Below are 18,088 nucleotides of genomic sequence, written 5' to 3'. Positions count from 1 at the left end.
GCCCACGCCGCCATGTTTGTGCGGGGCACGGCCTCCTCTACCCACACAGGACCGCGGGGCGGCCATATTTGTGCGGGGCGCTGTGGCGCCGCGAGGAGTGGGTGTGCGGGGAGGAGAGGGGAGAGGAGGTGCGCCTCGGCGAGCAGGAGGACTCTTCTCACCAACTCCCGGAGAAGGCAGCTGACAGAGGAGCCGCATCCCCGCTCGGACACCGGCAGCGGCGCTCCCTCCCCTCCCAGCGGGACCCTGCCCTTCCCCAAGATGGCGGCGCGGGCTTCGCCCCGCTCCAAGATGGCGGCGGGACGGCCCCGCCCCCTGGCGGCCGAGCGGGGCGGCGGCGGCGGCGGCCGGTGTCGCCGGTGTCCTTGCGGCGGGAGGCGGCCGGGGCCGCGGGCGGGCGCGGAGCCATGCTGGCCTTCGTGACGAGGGCTGTGGTAAGTGCCAGCCGCGCTCCGAGGGGACACCGGGTGGGGGGGGGGCTCCAACCGGTCCGGGACGCGGCGTGGCGGGGGGAGATGTCGGCCGGGACGCGCCACCGGACCGGGAGGGAAGGGGTTGGCGGTGACCGGGTGGCTCCGGGGGCTTTCCCCGTGCCGGGCAGGCAGCACACGGCCCCCGGCCATCCCCGGGCCTCGATAAGGGGCAGGAACCGCCGGCGGTCAGCAGCGGCCGGGGCGGGGGCCTGCGCCACGGCCCCGCCGCAGGGGTGTCACGGGCCGGTGCCGCCGGGGGAGGCCTCCGCCAGCCCCAGTCTGCCGGTTCGAGCTGCCAGGAGGAGTTTAGAAGGGGCAGGGGAGGAGATGAAGGGGTTAGGGGGGGAGATGGCTCCGCAAAGCTCCAGCACGAAGGGCCACCCTGACCCGGTTCCGTGGCAGTGCTGCTGTCGGGGTCCGGCGCCGCTCCCTAAACCCGGAGGGGAAGCACGGCTGCCTTCGGTAGGGCCATAAGGACGGTGATTAAGGCGCATTGCAGACATGCGTTTCTCTCCGACGAGGATCCCGGTTGTGAGGAGGGCTGGAAAGGGCTTCGCCACCCGTGGGGAGCCGTGAGAGCACTGCTCATCCCAGGGTGACGGGGAGGGACGCTGCTGAAGTTCATCTTCCAAGCTGGTTTGGTTTCTTCACGTGCCTTGAGGGAGCACTGCGTGCTGGAACATTCACCAGAGCTGTCAGAGATGGAGGGCTTGGGGCTGGACGACAGCAGGGAAGGTGGATGCTGGCCACGGCTGGTCAGGAGCGAGGGAAGCCCAAGAAACAGCTGTCTGTAGCTGCAGGCTTCGCCTTTAAAACGTGCCTTTCACTGCGAGCAGGGGGAAGGCTACATATGCAGCAGAGCTGTCAGCCCCACATCTGGTCTTAGGAACTGTTTATTGCAGACACTGACAGATCACAGAGAGGAGGAGGCAGAGCGGGATGACATGATGGATTCACTCCCGGAGACACTTTCTGAGTGGCCAGGCAGGGCTGGTTGTCTCTGAGCTTGAGGGGTTCTGCAGCTTCTAATTTAAAAATAAAAGAAAAAGACAAATCTCTGTCTTCTGATCCTAAATGTTGTGGCCGTGCGGGGAATCAGACACTGCTCTGAATTTCCTCCTGTGCCCCAGCCCCAGGCTACAGGTGGATTTCCCACCAGCTTTGCAGGCTCTGGAAAAGGTCATCTGCTGTGTTGGAACGTGGCTCAGGAGCAATGCCAGCCCACAAGCTGGCCATGTCTGCATGCCCCGCTCTCCGTTGGTGTTCGTTTTCCCTGTTGCTCGTGGGGAAAGGTGGATTGTTTGCTCTACTTGCTGCCAGCTGCCGCCTCTGTTCAGCTGTAATCGCTATTCGTCCTCCCACCAAACACTTGAGTGACCTCAAACCAAACAAGCAGAGGACATAAAAGAAGAAAGATACAAATCCACTCCACATTTTAACATGCAGTGTTTTCAATTAATTTGGTTTGGGATTTTCACTGTTACCCCAGGGAAAATCTGAAACCATTTGGAATCATCATACTTGATCTTAGCTATGTAGAAGACTATGCTTGTCTGCCTCTCAATCTATTAGACTGACATGAAGGAGGGGGTGATTTTCCTCGTGACTGCACAGTTCTGTTATTGCCCTGCTTTGGAGATAACTTGTTTTTTTAAGGGTTGACAACCCAGAACTCCCCAAAGTCTCTGCTTGCAATAATGACCGCACACACATGGAGTGTGAGGGTAGTTAGGATACTGTCTTTAGCCCCAAACTGAATTTTCTCCCATCTCCAATTAATCCTGCCATTACCTGCAGTGATGCTGGGTCACTGTCCAGCTCCTACTGGAGATCTGTCCTCATCTGACACCCTCTGGCCACCTTTGCCTGAGCAAAGGGACTAAATTCCCCATTACCCGCATAAGTCCTCCCTGCAGCTTGTCCCATCTGGTGACAGCCCACAGTGTCACCTGCTTCCAGGATGTAAATTGGAGTCTCCCCTGCCTGATGTTCAGGCTTCTCTCGCAATGGCTGCTGTAGTTTCATGGTCCAGGCAAAGGCTGAGGGAACGACGTCCCCAGCACCTTCACTTCTGCCATGGCTGGAGGCCCAGAGCTATTGATCGGAGAGAGACTCTGCCCACACAGTATTGATCAGCAAGCACCGACTGGGCAATGCAGGGCTGACGGTCAGTGGCCACGGGGGGACTTCCCAGAAAGACACCTTCATGGCAGTTGACGCAACCTGTTGGTCTGATTACCCCATCCTCTCCCAGGCCTGTGTCTGGCCTTGAGCCCTCTGATCAGAGCAGTCATGTGGCAGTTCGCTAATGAGGTGACGCCCTGCACGGGCAGCACATTGTCAGGTGGAAGAGGAAACCGAGACAGGCCGAGGGAGAGGTTTACGATCTTTTCTGTCCTACCAGCCATGGATAGGAAGCAGAAGCAAGCGGAGAAGGTACAGTATGCCCACACTGCCATGATTAACACCCTTCATTTCTTCCCAGCCCCACTCTTCTTTCATGCTTCAGTAATTCCCCCTTCTCTTATTAACATTCCTTTTCCAAATCTCGATCTCATAGTTCTTGCCAGGTCCTACAAAGAGCATCATAGGGCATTTTCTTTGGGGGCTCAGCACCATGCAGAGGCTTTGTCACCTTGCAGATTTACTCTTTCTTCTTCTCTGTGCTTAACTGCTGGGAGGAAGTGGCGGGACAGCTATTTTCTCATTGCCTTGGAAATCAAAGGGTATGTTCTCACTGGCTTTGCATCCTCAGTACGCTGACGATGCGAAGTCCGGAGTCCTGTAGGAGAGTGTCTGATTCAGTAGATCCAATAGAGAGGGAGGAGCAGAGGGAACTGAAAACCTTTAGAATACAATTTAAACATCTTCAAGCTGAAGGATGTCCAACCCTGTTCCCCCAAGAGGATGTTGTTATTCTTTTGGGAGAAAACTGGCAAGTTAATTTCCTGGTTATCAGTTGGGTTTGCTCTGTTTCATTTCTCTGCCCAGGGAAATGGTACAGTGCTTTCTAAGGCTTTCATTCCCACATGACCCCATCAGATCCCAGGAATCTGTTGGCATCACCCACAATTTCCTGAACAGCTCTCCCTGTTTCCTCTCCAAAGACTCCTGTAATTTGGCCAGTCCCATACTGGTACAACTGGATAGAGGTTCTCTTAATATAGCTGGGTCCTCCAGTAACTGGGAGGTTCACCAGCGTAAAGGAACATTGCTCCAAGGCCTAGACATCACAGCCAGTCCTTCCCTGACCATCGCTGGTGACATACGATCCCTGGCCAGTCAGAGAAGAGGCATTTTAATCCTGCCCCAAACTCACCTAAATTCTGCCTCATCAAAGCCAAAAGGGCAGTTTGATTTGGCATAAGGGTTCTACTTAACTTTCAAGCCTTACGCTGTTGTAAGAAGTCATGAAACAGTTTCTGACAGTACATAAGATGAATATTTCTTTCACAACTTACTTTCTTCCCACTTACCATGGGATGGAAGGGTTTGACTTTGTTGAACGCATGGAGATTCTTAGCTGGAAGGTGCCTAGAGAGTGAGATGTCATTATCCTGGCAGCATTTCCTCTGATGAGCTGAGAATCAGTATTTTGGGAGATCAAGTTTCTCAGCTTTTCTGGATATCCTACAACCATCTCTAGCATGCTATCATTAGACCTGCGCCTTGCGTTTGCGCTTTGGGTGCTCTGCTCCCATGCTGTGACATCTGTGTGCCCTCAGAGAGGTTGGGATGGAGACTCCCAGATCCAGGTTATTTGCTACTTTGTGCACATCAGGGGGGAAGTTTTGTCTCGACATTTGCTCTGTGCTTTGCAGGCCAGGCCCTACGGCCTGCTGAAGCCGACAGCTTTAGGCAAGATCCCAGGCAGATTCCAACTTCATCAGGAAGCATTGCCCCATCTGCCTGTGCCACCGCTCCAGCAAACACTGGACCGCTACCTGCTGGCTCTGCAGCCCATCATCAGCGAGGAGGAGCTGAACCACACACAGGAGCTGGTGGCTGAGTTCCGCAAGCCAGGAGGTGTTGGGGAGAGGCTGCAGAAAGGCCTGGAGAGAAGAGCCAAGAAAACAGAGAACTGGGTAGGTTGGGACTCTGGCCCCAGGCTCCGGTTAGGGAGGGTGGAGGTCTGACGCACACCTCTCCAATGTCCTGGTTGCATCCACTGACACCTGTGTTTTTATGGCATCACCTTCATGACCAGTCTGCTGCTGACCTCCCTGAGCTGTGCAAGCTCCTCACCAGGACTTGGGTGAGCAGATTTATGGCAGAACAGGGAGTCGCTGACCCTGTCTGTGGCCGCTGAAGCCTCTAACCTGTTAACATCACACAGCTGCCCCAAGAAGTTGAAGGAAACCCTCTGCTCAAGCCCTGCACCAAGAGCCCCCACTGCCTTGCTCAGTTCCCCATCTACCATTCCATGTGCAAAGCATAAAACCCGAACAGTTTGTTTGCAAAGTGTGGGACAGAACTGGGGGCAGGATGCTGAGACCGTTCAGCTGGGCTTGGGTCAGACAGCAGCAGATGCCATGCCTGTTGCCTTTCTCCGTCCCAGCTCTCAGAATGGTGGCTGAAGACAGCTTACCTGGAGTATCGCCTGCCAGTTGTGGTCCACTCCAGCCCAGGTGTGGTTTTACCTAAGCAGGATTTTCTGGATCGACAAGGTCAGCTCAGGTAAAGTCCTCTTCTACCTTCCCCTAGGTTTCACATGGGATGAGCTATCTCTGCTGTACAGGGAGGAGGGTGTGTAGGCTGATTGGGAGAGCAATTACCATGTGGTCCCCAAGTTTGATAGCTGTTTGTGCTGTGCAGATAAAGAAAGGCTGCCAGGCTGTTAGGAAACTCCTGGTTGCACCAGACTAAATATTTCATCAAGGGGGAAAAACAAGGAGTCCAGTGGTTCAGGTACTAAACAGGGACTAAAAGCCTATGTTTCAGTCTTTGCTCTAGCACAGATCTTCATTGCAAGATGGCCAAATCACTGGCTGGAGGCACTGTGAGGATATATCTGACACCCTAAAGACTAAGAAGCACTAAGATTGTGTGTGCAGTTGAAGGAGGCATAAAAAGTAGCCCAGGCATGTAAGGGAGACCAACCAGAAATGCCTCTGGAGTTTGCTAGTTCATAGGGATGGGGGAGCCTGCTGCAGGGACTGTCATTCAGTCTGTTCCTGCAGGGGACTGGCCCCTTCTGTATCATTTCACTTGTGATTTATGGTTTGGGAAACTTAACAGTGACCAGCCTCTGCACTCTGAGCTTTTCCTTGCAGTCAAACCCTGCCATGTCCTCTCTTCCTTGTGGTCTCCTTTTAATTTTTAACCACCACTACCAGTGTGTTAAATCCACCTGCAAAGCTTTAGCATTGACCTTTATACAGAGTTACTAGCCATCACTGCTCTGGCAGATCAAAAGTACCACCAGGGGAGCAGTGAGGCTGAGAACAAATCCTCCCTTCCACTCCCTTGGGTACACCTAAGCAGAGGTGCAGAGAGTGAGCCTTATGGGGACAGTGCAAGACTAGACAAACATCTTTGAAACCTCTCTCTCTCATATTATTCACTCTTAAGTAATCCAAATAGAAGATAAGATCTGGAGCACTACCAGTGCCCCAACCAGTGGAATTGAGCAGCTGCATAAGAATCTGGGCTCCCATGTGAAATAGAATCTAATTGCGTGTTTGTACAGTTTGTGGCTGCAGAAGGAAGTTTGACAGCATGGCTTGACACTAAAGCTTCAGGAGCCAAGAGGCAAGTTTAGAAAGTGGTGTTCTCCATTCCTTAATCTGGCAACACTGCTGGCTGAAAACAAGTCGCTAACCCCTCCCCCTCAAGCCCTAACTCTGCTCCCAGGCTGTTGGCTCTCTGAAAAGGAACATAGGCTCTTTCACTGTTGTTTCCCAGCTGTTTTACTTCCTCACATTTTGCAATAAGGCTGGGAAATTTTCATTGAAAACTACTTTGCAGGATGTCTTATTTGTTTAACAGCCTTTAGGTTCTTGGAGTTATGTCCTTAGATTTTTACTAGGGATGGGTAGGCTGAGCAAATCTAGATGACACTGCCTGCAAATGCCAAATGCTCCCACCACTTTAAAGCCTTTGAAGCTCAGCTGAGTGCAACCTCTTGTCACAGTGACCTCCTGCACCCTTACTCCCATGCATGGGTGGGAGCTCCCAGCTCAGAGCAGGCCAACCTGTCACTCCCAGCTAAGCAGTTTGATGTGGCTTGTCACAGCCTCCCTCCCTGCTGGGAGTTGGCATTGGCAGTGCTTATGTTGATCCTGGTAAACACACCACCTCAGTGTCAGCACGCAGCATGTCTGCATTTGTTTCAGATCCCTCAATGTCAGAGGAACGCTCTTAAGAGTTGCATTAGCAGCAGAACATTCACTGGGTAGGAACTGAGTCGGCAGTGGTGAGTCTTGGATGCAGGGAGATACAGCTGCGTCTTGGCTTGAAACTCAGAGGTGGCCCCTGGCCAGGGAAGGGCAGAAATGCCCTTTTCTTGGTGCTGTTTTAATGCTAAGACAGAACTAGGATGTGATAAAATCTCAACATGTCAGTAACAAATGCTGCTGTTAGAGGGTCATTTATATATACATCTGGACTGAACTCTGCTTTCTTGAAAGTTGTCCAGAGTTCCTTGGTTATACAGTAAGATACATAAAAAAGCGCTACATGGTAGGACTATCCAGCAATCTGAAATCACAACCCCAGAGTGGCTGTATCAGCTAACCAGAGATGGGCACAATAGGGACTTGGCAGAAAGGCTGCACTTTCTAAGGAGTAGAGAGAAGCTCTGCTAGCCCTCCTTAGCTAGCTCCTGAGCCCCAGATGTTCTGTGTTTGAATCTCAACTTGTTACATTTGATATTTTTCCAGGTTTGCTGCCAAGCTGATAGAGGGCATCCTGGATTTCAAGACCATGATTGACAAGTGAGTGAGTGACCCTCCTGACTTCTCATGTGTCCTTTACTGTCATAGCAAGGCTGAGCCTAGTCAGTAAATCTCCCTTCCAAATAGAAAGGCAAGAGAAGACAGCAAATATCTGAAAAGAGATATTGTAATCAACATCACTGCTCACTGCCAAGGTCACCACCACTGGGAAAAAGCAAATTTACTTTTCTTTCTTCATGTTGTTTAACTTAATACTTTCATTGGCACGTGTATGTGCTTAGAGGGAGTGAGCCTGACTGACAGTCCTGTGGAGCTACATACTTTTGTTTGCGCACAGAACAAGTTACAGCTCAGGCAGCAGGAATTTGTTTCTCTCGTTTTGGGTTTCTGGTATTTATCATCTCCCAGCTAGACGGGATGAGCTCTGGAGAAATTTGCTCCTCCTTACTCTTTTTCTTCTGATCACCAACAAACCTCTGCTGACCATGCCTTATTTATATTCCAAAAATATGTTTACCAACACATTACCAACATCACACCTTTACATCCAAATTCAGACAAGGCTCAGGGCCAGCTGTGAGAAGGGTAGTTGGAATATGACTGCTCAAGTGATTGATTGAGTCCCAGTCTATCTAGTTCGTGAGTCATAGATAGCACATCAGACACTCACTACTCAAAATTATACCTGAAAACCTCTTTCTGCCATTTCACAGGAAACAATACATCTCCCAGTATATTGTGCCCTGGATTCTTCTCTGCAGACAGCATGGTGTATGCTAAGCTACGTAGTAGGTCCAGAGATTTATTTTTCTGGTGTTACAGAGAGGATAATGGTTTTCCCCTTCCCAAATGAAAGGCCAGCAAACAGACATTTTTTTTGTAGCCCCTACTAAGAAAGCCGGTAGCAGTAGGTAAGGACAGCCCCTTTTTTTATACCATCAGCACCAACATGTTTAGGTATTGCTGGAGTGAGTGACAGCAGCTGCATGGCTGAGCCTATGCCTGTCTTGTGTGGGGAGTGCAGGCCTTCTCACTGATCTGTTTTCTCTCCTCCTTCCTCCTTACCTTGCTGTGTCTCCAGTGAGACCCTTCCAGTGGAGTACCTGGGTGGGAAGCCCCTCTGCATGAACCAGTACTACCAGATCCTCTCATCCTGCCGCATTCCTGGGCCCAAGCGGGACTCCATTGTCAACTATGCCAAAGGCAAAAAGCAGTCCAGACACATCACAGTGGTTCACAACTTCCAGGTATGGCAGCTGCTGAGCTTTCAAGGTTTGTTTAGATGCAGGTGTCCCTTTCAGCTAGCTGTAGTCCAGAGGAAAGGGAACAATAGAAAGTCTCTGCCTGCAAGGTTTGCCTCACCAGGGATTCATTCCTGCTCCCCTTATCCCCTTTGGCTTTAGCTGGCCAATAGCTGGGATTGCTGTGTGCGAGCAACAGACTATGAGGCAGAAAAATGCTCTTGTCCTGTTTCTTGTCCCTGCAGTTCCTCTCATAGCCCAGAGATCATGTCTGGAATTGGAAATTGCAAGTGGAAATTGCATAACAAACCCTACCATCACAGCTGAGTCTCAGAAATAGGAATTCCTCATGTGTTTTGGCCCTTATTACCGTGGCTTCTGAGCTTCTTAAAACCTGGACTGTATTTATGCCCAGCAAGGGAAGTTGGACTTGGGTCTCTCAATTCTGAGCATTCTTTGAAGGTCTGCTTACAGGCTGAGTTCTTAGGTCAGGTCTTACCTTCTCAAAGTGGCTGTTCCCTGTTTCTGAGGCTGGACAATAAATATCTCTCATGTTCTGTCTCTGTCCTTGTCCACTTTTCTCAACTTCAGTTCTTTGAGCTGGATGTTTACAACAGTGATGGAAGTCCCCTTACCACTGATCAGCTCTTCATTCAGCTGGAGAAGATATGGAACACCTCCCTCCAAACAAACAAAGAACCCATTGGGATCCTCACCACCAACCACCGAAACAGCTGGGCAAAAGCCTACAATAACCTTCTGAAAGGTCTGTAGAGCCCCTAACGTGCAAGTGCTAACAACCACGAATGCTTGAACTACCAACCTCACTGCTGTGCTCTGCTCAGTTCTTTCTTTTGGAAGCTTGTTCTGGACAGAGAACATGAGCTTTCCACCTCAAAGAAGCAACCTGATTTCATTGCAAAGTATTGTTATTTTTTGTTTGGAAGGTACACAGGTGAAGTGCAAAGCTTGGTTTGTTAGACCTGAAATCCTAGAGTTTGTTGCCTTGCAAATGGGTGGGATGTAAGAAACATGAAAAAAGGAGGGTGAATGCAGCATGCTCACACCTGTAACAAACCAGCTGGCTACAATTTTAATAACTGCGTACACCTCTAAATGACCAGTACTGCATTGAGGTATAGTGGTAATCCAACACCGGGTCCTTCAAACCTGCTCTTTCAAATTTCAGTCTCCCTCCAATTAAAATGCAAGTTTTTCAACTCCCCTTCCTTATTTGCTGTTCATTTCTCTCCCAGATAAGACCAATAAGGAATCTGTGCGTACAATTGAGAAGAGCATTTGCACTGTCTGCCTTGATGCACCTATGCCACGGGTGTCTGAGGACATCTACAAGAGCCGTGTGGCTGCTCAGATGCTGCATGGTGGAGGCAGTCGCTGGAACAGTGGGAACCGATGGTTCGACAAAACTCTTCAAGTAAGTGCTGATGTTCTAAAGATCCTGAAGACATGGCTCTGGAGGAGATGCTTTCTCCTGAGACTACGAAGGTCCAAGAAGTCCCAGAAACCTGTTGCAGGAAAGTTTTCCTCGTATTAAGAGAGTGGAGAAGTAGGGGAGACAAGGTGTGGTGGCTGACAGTATGAGATCCTATGGTTTCCCTTGCAGTCACCACAAGCATTCATTCCTGCCTCAGGGACTTTTGTTTCTTTTACTGCATCTGCCCACACTTATTCAGTGTAGTGGTTCTTTGTGTTCCTTGTAAATCAATTTTCTGCCTGCAGTGAACAATGCCGCCTCTGCTTAGAGGCAGCCCAAATGTAGGGAGGCCTGTTCCTTGTATCTCCTCTAGGCTTGTCACTTTTCCTGTTTCTGCCAGAAGCTGCCCAATGGCTTTTTGTTTTGTCTTTTCAAACATAAGCTGCCATCCCATGGCATCCATCTGATCTCTTCTCCGTTCAGTTTTGTCAAGAGCCTTCAACAGCAGCTGCTATTCAAGCTTCTCCTTCATTAGTTGGTATATCCTGGCTTGTGGATAGTAGCAGCAGTGCTTTAAAAGATTCTTCTCATATCTGCTGAATTCTTCATAATGTTTTCAGCTATTTTGTTCCTATTTGGAACTCTTCATTGATCGGATAATGCTTAGATGTTCCAGCTAACTGAAAAGTAAGGGTAAGCCAGCACATGATATTATTCCTGTATTATGTGCGCATCTAAGTAAATTAAAACCATTGAACCACTCTGTATTGCCAGGACACTGCCCACACCAATATGTCTATCAGGCACAGCACACTCTTAATCCAGTTAATTTTGCAAAACTGTAACAGTGCTGTCAGATCTTCTAAGCCTGCTGAAAGGCTTCCACTGTTGTTCTGCTAAATGAGACCTTTGTGGTACCTTTCCAGTGTGCAAGGATAGGATCACTGTCCATTCTGATACAGAGCAGTGAGATACTAACAACTCTCTGGATAGCTCCTGCTTCACACACTGGATGTCTGTCTTCAACACTGTCCTCTCATGCTTCTCTCATAGTTCATCATTGCTGAAGATGGCTCCTGTGGTCTTGTATATGAGCATGCTCCCTCAGAAGGCCCACCCATTGTCGCTCTTCTGGATCACATCGTGGAGTACACGTGAGTCCTGCCTCCTCTAATTTTTCTCAGCATTTGAGATAGGTTTTAAACCACCTGCTCCCCAAGAACATGCCTCTTCACAGCTCACCCCCTAGGAACTCGTTCTGGAGGAAGGGTAGTGGTATGCTAATTAGGTATTGCAGTTCTTGTATTTGTGATGAGAATTAAGTGGTTGAGCTACTCTGCTAAGTTTTGCTGCTGCTTCCATTCTCAGGGAATTGCACTGTTCAAACAGGACTTTTGCCTGGGAGAGGTGTTTCTTTTGGGCAGAAGGCACAGAAGACATTTCATTCATACCCTTCAAAAAACGCTGTAATGGCTCTGTGAAGAATTTTTCAGCCTCTGACTAGTGTCACAAGGTGTTAGGGAAGATCTCCTGTGCATTTCTACTCAGGTTCTGGTGTGCTTAGCTGTTCAAGGTCAGGTTAAACATAATCATTTCTCTATGCAGGAAGAAACCTGAGCTGGTAAGATCGCCCATGATTCCTTTGCCAATGCCCAAAAAGCTGCGGTTTAACATCACCCCAGAAATCAAGAATGACATAGAGAAGGCAAAGCAGAACCTCAACATGTAAGTACAAAGCAGTGGAGAGGTCTGGTGAGTGACTGAGGGAGTAATTCATGTCCCCCTTTGGAACATGACAGTGGTTTAAATGAGGCTTCCCCCACTGCAGCCAGGGAGTTTTCCCAATGACTTCTTGGGTCAACAGCATTGAACCTAGCTGAAAAGCATACTAAAGCCACCTGCTAGGAATAAAGTCAAAGGTGCTGGAAAGGGGTAATTACTGATTCATCCCATTTACTGAGAAAGAGCAAGGCTTTAGTGGATCTAACTAGGGATACTGGAGCATAAACACATATACACACACAAGCCCATATAACCTGGTGAAGATTTTCAGCAGTGGCCAGAAAAAGCTCATCTCTGTGGTGCTGCCCAAACAAATCTGTGTGTGATGGAGCGCCCTGTCCCTGCGTAGGTCAGATCCAGATAGCATGTTCTCTCTGAGCCTTGTGAAAGCAAATCCATACCTTTATGTTACAAGAACAAGCAACAGACAAAGGAACACTTCCTCTTTCTTTCTTTGCAGAATGGTCGAAGACCTGGATGTCAAAGTCATGGTCTTTCATCAATTTGGGAAAAACTTCCCCAAGTCAGAGAAGATAAGTCCTGATGCCTTTATCCAGCTAGCCTTGCAGCTAGCATATTACAGGTAAGACCACCAATAGGTAGCTTCTCAACCTGTTCACCATCAGACTCCAATATGTAAGCTTGATAAAGGTGGCAGAGACAAGTCTCTCGCAGGCTGCTATGGCCTGCTTTCTAAGAAGTCCCACGTTTTCCCCATGCACTGGGACTGAACAGCAGACTTTACTTGTGGCAACTGCCAAGCAACAGGTGAGATCTACCCTTCTGTATGTGTACAGTCCTAGTAAGGAAGCATCAGAGGTCAGCTGTCAGTGGGACTCACTCCCGTAAAGTCTTCCCCTTCCCTGCAGTTCTGCTTCACAAGAGGCCATTTCTCCCAGGGCAAACTCACTTCTGTGACTTTCTTCTCCATCTTCCAGGATGTACGGCCACGTTTGTGCCACATACGAGAGTGCATCGCTAAGGATGTTCCGCCTGGGCCGCACAGACACCATCCGCTCGACTTCTGTAGAATCTCTTAAGTTTGTGCAATCAATGGACAGCCCTGACAAATCGGTGAGGATCCTAAAGAAGTGGAGTAAAAGGACTCCACTCCAGAAAAAGAGGAAAGCTGCTTATTTGGCTAACCCTGTGTCAGCTGCTTTCAGCTAAGCAAAACTGCACCTGATATGAAGTTGAGCTAAAACATTGCTTGGAGTGTATAGTCATGCACCTTGGGTTTAATTTGGCTTTACTTTCACATGTATTGAAAGCCTGGGAAACAACACATGGACATTTCTAATCCCACCAAAAAGAAGTAATGTCCCTTCTAGAAGTCTGTTTAGCTACTCAAACTAAGTTTTGCTACTGATGGATGGAGAACTCCATTCAGAATGAAGTAACACAGCCAACAAAATGATTTAAAAATTAAATCTAGTAAATCTAAAAATTAGTCTAGGATAGACACACAAGGCAGAAATGCCCTCCATCCTAGAGGAACAGCCAAAATGAGGTTTTCCATTCTGCAGAAAAACTTACAGACAGATCTGTGTGTTCTCAGGACCAGGAGAAGGCAGACTTGCTGAGGAGAGCTACGCAGGCCCACAGGCAATACACTGATATGGTGAGTGCCCTCTATGCAGCCAGACTTGGGGTTTTACCTAGCAAATAAGGGTTCTGGTGAAAGTCAAGACCTGAAGAGTTTTCTCTGCTGACATAGCAATGTGGCTGTTAGTGCTGTTGCATAGGTCTAACTGATCTGATAGTGTTCTAGGCCACAGACTGAATCCTTTCTCCCTAGCTAGTGGTTTAAGTGTACCTTGTGACTGACCGAAAGGAGGGAATCAAATATGAAAATAGCTTCAGTACTCACTGTCATTGTTGCTGATAAATGCCAAAGTTGCATGAGGACCCCTTAAACCACAGGGAGCCCATAGGCAGGAACTGGTAAGGTTGGTTCCACTGGTATGTTTAATTTCACAGTCCTTACAAGCAAGACTGACTATTGGTCCTAAAGGCAAAATCTAGTTTCCTTCTAATTTTAAACATTTAAAGATTTTTAGAAGTGTTCTTTTCTTTAACCCAAAGAAATTGATAGTTTTGCTCGCTTGCCTGCTAGACAGGCTTTCATCTAGTCTTCCTTCCTTACAGGCAATAAGGGGCAATGCAATAGACCGCCACCTCTTAGGCTTGAAGCTTCAAGCTATTGAGGACCTAGTGAGCATGCCTGAACTGTTCATGGACACAGCATACGCTGTTGCAATGCACTTCAATCTCTCAACCAGCCAGGTAGGACTCATCCAAGCAAAGACAGAAGTGCTTTCTTTGTTTCTTTTCATTGCCCTTCTTGTCCACATTTCTCCTTTGTTCCCTTATGTTAGAAACTAATCTTCATTTGGGGAGAGAAATTTTTAAGGCTTCTACCAATTCCATAAAGCTGCAGATATGATCTTACAGCTGCTACAGTCCCTCTCAACCCTGTAAAAAACCAAACCAAAACAAAAAAACCCAACAAAACCCTAGCATAACCAAAACGAAGATCACCAAAAGTGCTTGGTATCTAAATGCAAGTGAGATCAATTGAAGTTAACTGCCAGAATAGCTTTATGTCCATCTGCTGTGCTGTGATTTTTACCAATAGAGTTCTGTTAGTGACCTATTACAAGCTTATCTTGGGGACAAGTACTCCTTTGCAAATGAATAGGAAAACACTTCGCTACTAAATGGTGGAATCCAGCATGCATGTGGTGGTAGGTTGAGTCTGACCAAAAAGGCCCTCTTCTAGAGCATTTTAATGAGATGGCAGTTTCTTCTACTGTTGACAGAGCTGTTAGCATTTGATGGCTACATTTCTCTCCGGTTAGAAGTTTTTAATCGCATTGTCTCCACAGGTCCCAGCAAAGACAGACTGCGTGATGTGTTTTGGTCCCGTGGTTCCAGATGGCTATGGAATCTGTTACAACCCTATGGATGAACACATCAACTTCGCAATTTCAGCATTCAACAGCTGTGCTGACACAAATGCAGCCCGCATGGCACATTATCTTGAGAAAGCACTGCTAGACATGAGGATCTTGCTCCAGTCCACTCCCAAATCCAAACTGTAAGAGGCAAACATGATGCAAAACCCCCAACTAAAGGGGCTATCCCTCATGCACTGAAGTTCCCAGTTCCTCAGAAAATGATTGAGGGAACAGCTTGCCCTGGAACCTAGGAGGGCATCTACCATTTGTTTTCAGCAAGAGGTTACAGAATAGTCACCTGCAGATATTGGACTCTGTGGTGAGAGGAAACACTGTCTTAAGCTGAAGTAGAACTGACTGGTCCTCTCCCATCAATGCAAAGTACACCATCCTGTCCTCAAAGAGGACTGAAATATGATTTTTATGGAACTTACTGTAAAGGAATACAGAAAGCACGCTCCTTATCAGTATCTAAATCCATTTGGTGGGGAAGGTAGCTCTCCTCCAGGAAAAGCAGGGAATTTTTATTATAATGATGGAACTACTGTAAGACCAAGTCTTTTTGCTGGTTTCATCTTCTGAAGAGTACAGCGTCTTTCAGAATTGACAGAAGATTTTTCTGCTGCTCCAGCAAAACTTCACCATTGAAATTTGGCAAGGGGAGAAAGAAGTTCTTAAGTCAGAGCAGATCCAGTCGTGTTAGAGTGCACTGCACTACTTATCCCAGGCACTCCAACCACTACCTGCTTTACAGGCCTAGGAATGTTCCCCTCGTTTTAGGATGCTGGGTTCTCCTTTCTGTTGCACTGACCCTATTAACAACAAAATATCATTTGCTACAAAGTAAGGTGGTTTTTTTGTTGTTGTTTTGGGCTTTGTTAAGCTTGCTGTTGTGGTCCTAGCCATTGATCTTCAGGCTCAGCATAAAGCTTTTTTTCCCCACAAAGTTTCTACAAAACTTCTCTCACACAGGTTTTGCTAGCTTTGGCTTTATGTATGTTAACATTTGTGGAGATGAGAAGGGATTGCCTATGCATTTAGCAGAACACTTGCTTCATTGTCCCTTTCTTTGGAATTGAGGAAAAGAAAAAGATGCTGACCTCCTGTTTACTAGCCAGAAGGCCACATGCCTAGCCTCCTTCAGGGCACACATGTGAACCTAATGTGATTTTATACCTTACCTTCAGAAACAACATATTTGTGCATAATGTGTTATGCCTAAGTTGTGGACAAATAAGAATGTTTCTGATCAGGAACTCCAGAACATACTTCCATTTCTAGCTCACAGAGTTAAAATCTGTTAGAGTCAAAGGAAAAGCAGCTGCAGAATCACCCTTCTTTCACATCACTCTGCTTTAACAAGGCAGAAAATCTTGAAAAGCAGGAAGAAAGCTGAGAACATGTGGGCAGTGTATATGTTTGTGCACTGTGGCAGCCATTGTTCCTGCAGTTAGCAGTACAGCACCTTTTCTGCCACTCTTTGGAGTTTTTTCTTCCTGCAGTGTTACTTAGATTTGTGCCAGCTCTATTCTGTGAGAGAATGATCTCATGATAGTGTTTTCATGTTCAGTTGACGAACTTGAGACAGTAAAAGATTATATATAATTAACATACAAGTGTAGCATAGGAATTTTTGTAAGCACTACTTCCAATGAATCTGCCAGAATCCAAGCTCCTGACTCTACTTTTATTTAGTAAAACTGTATGGTAATGAATTCTAGTGCTATTTCTGCAACAGGAATTTAGTATTTGAATTATACACCATTCAAGATGTGGCTGCTGGGACATCACCATAAACAAGAAGCATTAGGAGTCTGATGGCCTGTTTTGTTACCAGGGAAATACTTGATCGCAATTGCTACTTTTTTGATCATATAACAGCAAGGGACATGATCAAAGTGCCTTGGTGAACATATATGAAGAAGTTTGCACTAAACCTGTTTAAAGAAAAAAAAAATCATTCTAATTTGCTTCTTGAAAGACACAAGCCAACACTACTGCATTTTTTCCTAAAAGGATGTTATTTCAAAGCTTCTTATACCTAAATAAACCTTAAAGGAAAATTTAACTGAAACTCACCTGCACAGCCAGTGATTGTATGAACTGCCACTTTCGCATCATCTACATGGATTTAGTTGATCTTTTAGAAGAATCCTGAATGGAGTGAGATAATCTAAAAAAAACCAATAGGAGCACTACAAACCTGCAAGCACACATCCCTGCTCTGTTGACTCCTCTGTATGAATTGGACTGAAAACTGCAAGAGGATACTCAGTATTATCAAGGTGTAAGTGATTGTGTAAATACTACATAAAAGACCAAACCTTGCTGGAATAACATCTGGGTTCATGGAGCCTTTTACATTGAAAAAATATTCCTTTTGCCAAAGTAACCCTCCCCCCATACTGAATCAACCTCTGTTGCTAGGGGATGAGTTATTTCTCCCTGTCTGCAATGCCTTCAACCACTGATGCTACAGTATTGCCACTTAAGTATTTGAGACTGGCCCTTTTCTACTGCTGTCTCATCAAAGGGGAAGGCTCTCAAAGGAAAGTGCCTATTAAAGATTAAGCAGAAGTATGCACTGCTGTGACTGTATCTCAGAAGATGGGAGTGATCTATTCTGGATATCCCACTAGCTTCAGCAGAATACAGCTGCAAGAAGCAGACTATCACACTGAAAGAGATACAAGATTCACAAACCACTTAATGCATCCTTAATGATACACGGAACTGAAATTCAGATGAATGAAGCTGATTTGAAGTGCTTGAAAGGACACTAAAATCATTACAAGGTTTCTCCTTTAAAAAGTCTTTTTGTACAAGTTCTAAAATGTGATGTCCTTCTGATTCATACCTTCTTGATTTTTTTGCTGTTGACTTACTGAATACTATTCTCCTCCCTGTTTCTGATTGTCTGATCGTTTGATCAAGAGATGTCCATTGTCTTAAAGGCACATTAAGTACAAGAAACTTCAGATCCAGAAAAACCACCGATTTGGAACAAATAATTTAAGAAATGCATAGACTGAAAATATTCAGATAACTCTTGGGGTATGAGTGCAATTTATGACACAGCCTGGTAGTGTTGCATGCTTTGCTGGTTAGCTGTGTTAAATACTGTTTTGGTAGTGTAATCCATGTCATGCAAAGTTTTGAAATGTTCTTTGAATAAACTGAAACATAATAAACAGTAAGTGCTACAAAAATGCTTAAATCTCCTCAAACACTGCAGAAGTTACATAACTACCCTTATAGGAGGATGTTTGTGTGGGGACAGCAAGAACAGTGAACCACAGCA

At 47.0% G+C, this 18,088-nt stretch overlaps 1 protein-coding gene across 3 annotated transcripts; it reads left to right on the top strand.

Annotated features, from left to right (window-relative positions):
* Positions 1–284: 284 nt before the first annotated feature.
* CRAT (carnitine O-acetyltransferase) lies at positions 285–17,996 on the top strand. Of its 3 annotated transcripts, XM_069772154.1 has the most exons (15): positions 318–434; positions 2,807–2,909; positions 4,295–4,558; positions 5,032–5,150; positions 7,355–7,408; positions 8,451–8,616; positions 9,202–9,376; positions 9,867–10,045; positions 11,099–11,199; positions 11,651–11,770; positions 12,288–12,410; positions 12,766–12,901; positions 13,386–13,448; positions 13,976–14,113; positions 14,716–17,996. In XM_069772154.1, exons 2-15 carry the CDS (start codon positions 2,880–2,882, stop codon positions 14,929–14,931), a joined length of 1,884 nt encoding a protein of 627 aa, XP_069628255.1. In that variant the 5' UTR covers positions 318–434; positions 2,807–2,879; the 3' UTR covers positions 14,932–17,996. The 3 variants fall into 3 exon arrangements, with proteins under 3 accessions (XP_069628256.1, XP_069628255.1, XP_009920595.1); XM_069772155.1 differs by lacking the exon at positions 2,807–2,909 and having other exon boundaries at positions 285–434; XM_009922293.2 differs by lacking the exon at positions 318–434 and having other exon boundaries at positions 2,751–2,909.
* The last annotated feature ends 92 nt before the right edge of the window (positions 17,997–18,088 follow it).

This window comes from Haliaeetus albicilla, chromosome 26, assembly GCF_947461875.1.
Source record: "Haliaeetus albicilla chromosome 26, bHalAlb1.1, whole genome shotgun sequence".
In the NCBI taxonomy this organism is placed as follows: Eukaryota; Metazoa; Chordata; class Aves; order Accipitriformes; family Accipitridae; genus Haliaeetus; species Haliaeetus albicilla.
The sequence above is the reverse complement of the archived record's forward strand: the minus strand, read 5'-3'. Positions and strand labels throughout refer to the sequence as shown.

Excerpts from the sequence above, each read along its gene's own strand:
- CRAT (XM_009922293.2), top strand. The coding sequence starts at position 2,766 with ATGTGGCAGTTCGCTAATGAGGTGACGCCCTGCACGGGCAGCACATTG. Across the intron at positions 8,617-9,201 it reads CAGTGGTTCACAACTTCCAG|TTCTTTGAGCTGGATGTTTA; the intron begins GTATGGCAGCTG and ends TCTCAACTTCAG. Across the intron at positions 11,771-12,287 it reads GCAAAGCAGAACCTCAACAT|AATGGTCGAAGACCTGGATG; the intron begins GTAAGTACAAAG and ends CTTTCTTTGCAG.